The 4422-nt window shown below is 36.3% G+C and overlaps 1 gene segment (V, D, J or C); it reads right to left on the reverse strand.

The window, feature by feature from the left end:
* Nucleotides 1-3101: 3101 nt before the first annotated feature.
* On the reverse strand, nucleotides 3102-3696 carry LOC120528830. The segment is given in 2 exon segments: nucleotides 3102-3508; nucleotides 3615-3696. Coding segments are annotated over 2 exon segments (456 nt in total).
* Between the last annotated feature and the right edge of the window lie 726 nt (nucleotides 3697-4422).

The raw sequence follows: 4422 nt of genomic DNA on the forward strand, positions 1-4422 counted from the left end.
GACTGGCGTCCTTCAACATCTGCAATAAGATGCTGCAGATGTTCTATCAGACGGGTGTGGCGAACGCCATCTTCTATGCGGTGATGTGCTGGGGAGGCAGCATAAAGAAAAGGGACGCCTCACGCCTGGACAAACTGGTGGGGAAGGCAGGCTCCATTGTAGGCATGGAGCTGGACAGTTTGACATCTGTGGCAGAGCAACGGGCGCTGAGCAGGCTCTTGTCAATCATGGAGAATCCACTGCACCCACTAAACAGGATCATCTCCAGACAGAGGAGCAGCTTGAGCGACAAACTGCTGTCAGCGTCCTGCTCCACTGACAGACTGAGGAGATCGTTCCTCCCCCACACTATGAGACTCTTCAATTCCACCCGAGGGAGTAAACGTTAACATTATACAAAGTTATTGTCTGTTATACCTGCATTTTTGTCACTCTTTAATTTAATATTGTTTTTTATCAGTATGCTGCTGCTGGAGTATGTGAATTTCCCCTTGGGATTAATAAAGTATCTATCTATCTATCTATCTATCTATCTATCTATCTATCTATCTATCTATCTATCTATCTATCTATCTATCTATCTATCATTAATGAAGTGAGTTGTAGGCACTAGAAAACATGCAAGAATTTCACATTAAGATATACTGAGAATTTTGGACGGTCACTGTGATATATGAAGTAAAGGAAAAAGAAATTAGAAGGAGAGGAAGAAAATGTATGTAATGCAAATAATTTAAAACTCTTACAGGTGCCAGCTCATAAAATATGTTCTAATAAACATTACTGAATACAAGGTGTAAGAGATGAATATAGACAAACCAAAGTAGAAGGGTCTGTCGGCTCGTTGATTTCTATTAATCCATTAAATCCTGTTAAGCTGCAGGCGTTAAACTTAAAAATCCAAATGGCTTCTCACCGCAGCAAACTTTGAAAACAGTGTCTGCAGAGAAGAATCTGAACAATCTTTTTCAGATAATTATGTTTGATAGTTTATATTATGAGATCAGAAATTACAATTATGTGCTGTTTTACAACATTATTTACTAAAGTAAAACAAAGGTCAGCTGAATGACATCATTGGATATACTACGTGATCTCTACTATCCGCTTTTGGGGTGATGATTAACCTTCAAGGTTATTCCTCCTTTTTATTTTTATTTTATCGTAGAATCAACTCTTGGCAGTGGCCAGCAGGGGAGCGTGCGGCGCATGCGTTACTGTTGCCATTCTCATCCCTACCACCTTTGCCGTCACTTCCCCTACCTCTTCATATCTTCATGCATCAACCTCTGAGCAAACGAATGTTAAACGTACAGAGAAAGAGGATGAAATCTATAAATCAAGTGTATTTACTGAACGTCATCGTGCAGTGCACCAATACTGGCATGTGATATTATGTGATATTTTCATATAATATTAAGACATGTATCTTTGTAATGATAAAGCATGTATTTAGACCAAACTTTATTAGTCAGAAAAAAATACAAAAATGCAATTTTAAGTGACTTCATTTTATTCAAAAATGCACTAGAAAGTAAAAAAATTATTTTTTCTTGTACTAAGATTTTGTTAGTCATATGTGACTAAAAATAAAATCATGGGGAGCCCATAAAAGAATTAATTCAATTCAAATAAAATGCATAGATTAATTAAAATATCTAACCAGCTTAACTATTGAAAGAAAATGACACATCATATAAAAGTTGAGTAAAGAATTTAGGATAATGGTTAGGTTTGCAGAAATTTTCAAATTGTTAGAGTTGTTTTTGTTTTCATCATTTAAGGAATCTAAGTATTTAAATTGTATTAAATGAATTGCTTTATGGGTGCCCCACAATTTTATTTGACAAAAGTTCAATATCAATTAATCAAAATGATTTCTTTTTTAATTAGTTTGTGTGTATTGGTCTTGACCCTTCAACCGTTTGATCGAAAGTCCAAGCACTAATTCATATATATGTGTGTTGGCTAAAAGCACTATATATGTTTATGTGTTTGTGCATTTGCAATAATATAATAAAATGAGAAATTTAAACTTTAAATAATTAACGTACAAATCCTGGGTCAAAACTGATGACATATTACATTGTCACCAGAGAACAGCATGCATGAAAAGTTTGAAGTAAATCGGTTCAGTAAAAGCGGGTAAAAAATTAATTGCAAAATTCGACCCAGGCAAACAAAGATGGCAATTTGAATAAAAATCATGTAATAATTAAAAAAAATAATAATAATAATAAAGGGCAAAGCACTCCCTTTTTCTAACGCAGGCTGTGTTCCTTTAGAGTGGGAAGTGACATCCTTCATGTCTCCTATAACTCTGTGATGGTCAGTGCAGTTTTCTAAGCTGTGGTGTGCTGGGTTGGTAACCTCAATTCAAGAGAGGGCCACCGAATCAACAAGATAATTAAAAGGGCAACTCAGCTATAGGACACACTCTGGACCCCTGGAGGTTGTAGAAAAGGAGACAATTAAAACAAAACTCAATGCGATTGTGAACAATGCTGCATATACTCTTTCTGATACACTAAAATCGAGGACTTTCAGCCAACTAATCATTCATCAGAAGTGTCTCAAGAAACGCTTCGAAGGCTCCCTTATAACAGCATTACGCCTGCTTAATGCCTCACTGTGACATTGTGACAATGAGGGCAGGCCAGACGTTTTCTTTCTTTTTAATTTTCTTGTTTTATTGTCATTCTGGTGTGTGTTGAGACCAAACAGTGTGTGTATATTTATTTATTTTATTATTTACTTATCTACGTTTGTATGCATTTATTTAAAGAGCTTCAATATGTAAACAATATCTATCTATCTATCTATCTATCTATCTATCTATCTATCTATCTATCTATCTATCTATCTACTTCAAGTAATTTCTTACTTGTATCATTTTTATAGTATATCATTGGATAATTAAAAAAATTTGACTTGTTATTTTAATATTTCTAAAATTTTCCGGAATGGGTCATTTTTACATGTTCCTCACATCTCTATGGTCCTCAGAGCTCTTGTTTTTTTTACTTTCTCAGGTGACAATGACTCCGGGTCATTTTTACATGTTCCTCACATCTCTATGGTCCTCAGAGCTCTTGTTTTTTTTACTTTCTCAGGTGACAATGACTTCTCAGCCTCAACACAAGTAAAAACTGCAGCTGCACACACATGTAAAGGAAGTTTTTGTACAGCTCTGTGTCACTGTGTGATAGGCTGTAGCCCTGCATACAGTAGTAATGTCCTGCATCTTCTGCCTGCACGTTACTGATGGTCAGTGTGTAATCAAGTCCTGAGCCACTGCCACTGAAGCGACTTGAGATCCCAGACTGCAGAGTGCTTGCCCAGTAGATCAGAAGTTTTGGAGCTTCTCCTGCTTTCTGCTGATACCAGGAAAGATACTTATAGCTTCCAGTAATGGAGCTGCTGGCTTTACAGTTTATGCTGACAGTTTCTCCTGGTCGTGCAGACAGACTTGAGGGAGACTGAGTCATGATGATATCTCCAGAGGACCCTGGACAAGAGAGAATAAAGTACAATTAATTTAGTGTTTGGACAGAAACAGTTGCAGTTTTACTTAGAATTCACATAACAGGAAAGTTATTTTTTATAGCTCTCACCTTCAATTAAAAACAAGAGGGTCACCAAGAAAAAAAGTGACATGTCCATCTCCACTAAATCTTACAAACAGATTTAACTGAGCCCATCTTAGTGAATTCACTCTTTAAATCTCTTGAGAAGTGAAGAACGTATGCAAATGGAGAAGGAGAGAAAACAGAGGAAATGACAAGATATTCAAATTACTGTTGCTGTTGTTCATGTTAGCTTGACCGTCTACTATAAATAGGCCTGAAATAAACAGCTTGCATTCCAACCAGATTTGGCTCCTGTCTTATTCTGTACTGCTAACACAAAGTGGTTCTTCATTTTATTTATTTATTTATTGTAAAATTTGTTTTGGATGCTCAGTAACATATTAGTTAATGCAAGGACCAATCACTCTCTCTCAAAATATTTATTTTCTTCCTGTATATGCAATGAGTTTTCTTCAGGCACTGCAATTTCTTTTCAAAGACTTATAAATTACTTCAGGTTGTGATTCTAAATATTTTCTGTGTGAGTTATAGACAACAGTCAGCAGAACTCTTTCAGTCGAATTACTCCTCTGGTAGCCTGACTGGTTAGGATCAAACAATTTCTCCTACAGACAGAAGAAAGAGACTTGATTAGAGAAAGCCATTCAAGTGCTTTGGATAGAAAGAAGAGGAGAGAGACTGATCTGTTATTACATATTGAGGCTTTATGAGGAGTGGTGTTAATAAGGTCTGTTTGAAGACATTTGGCTATGCCCAGTGAAGTAATGATGATGGCTGTGACTATAGAAATTCTTCTTCTTCTTCTTTCGGCTGCTCCTGTTAGGGGTCGCCA

This window comes from Polypterus senegalus, chromosome 4 (assembly GCF_016835505.1).
Source record: "Polypterus senegalus isolate Bchr_013 chromosome 4, ASM1683550v1, whole genome shotgun sequence".
NCBI classification, from domain to species: Eukaryota; Metazoa; Chordata; class Cladistia; order Polypteriformes; family Polypteridae; genus Polypterus; species Polypterus senegalus.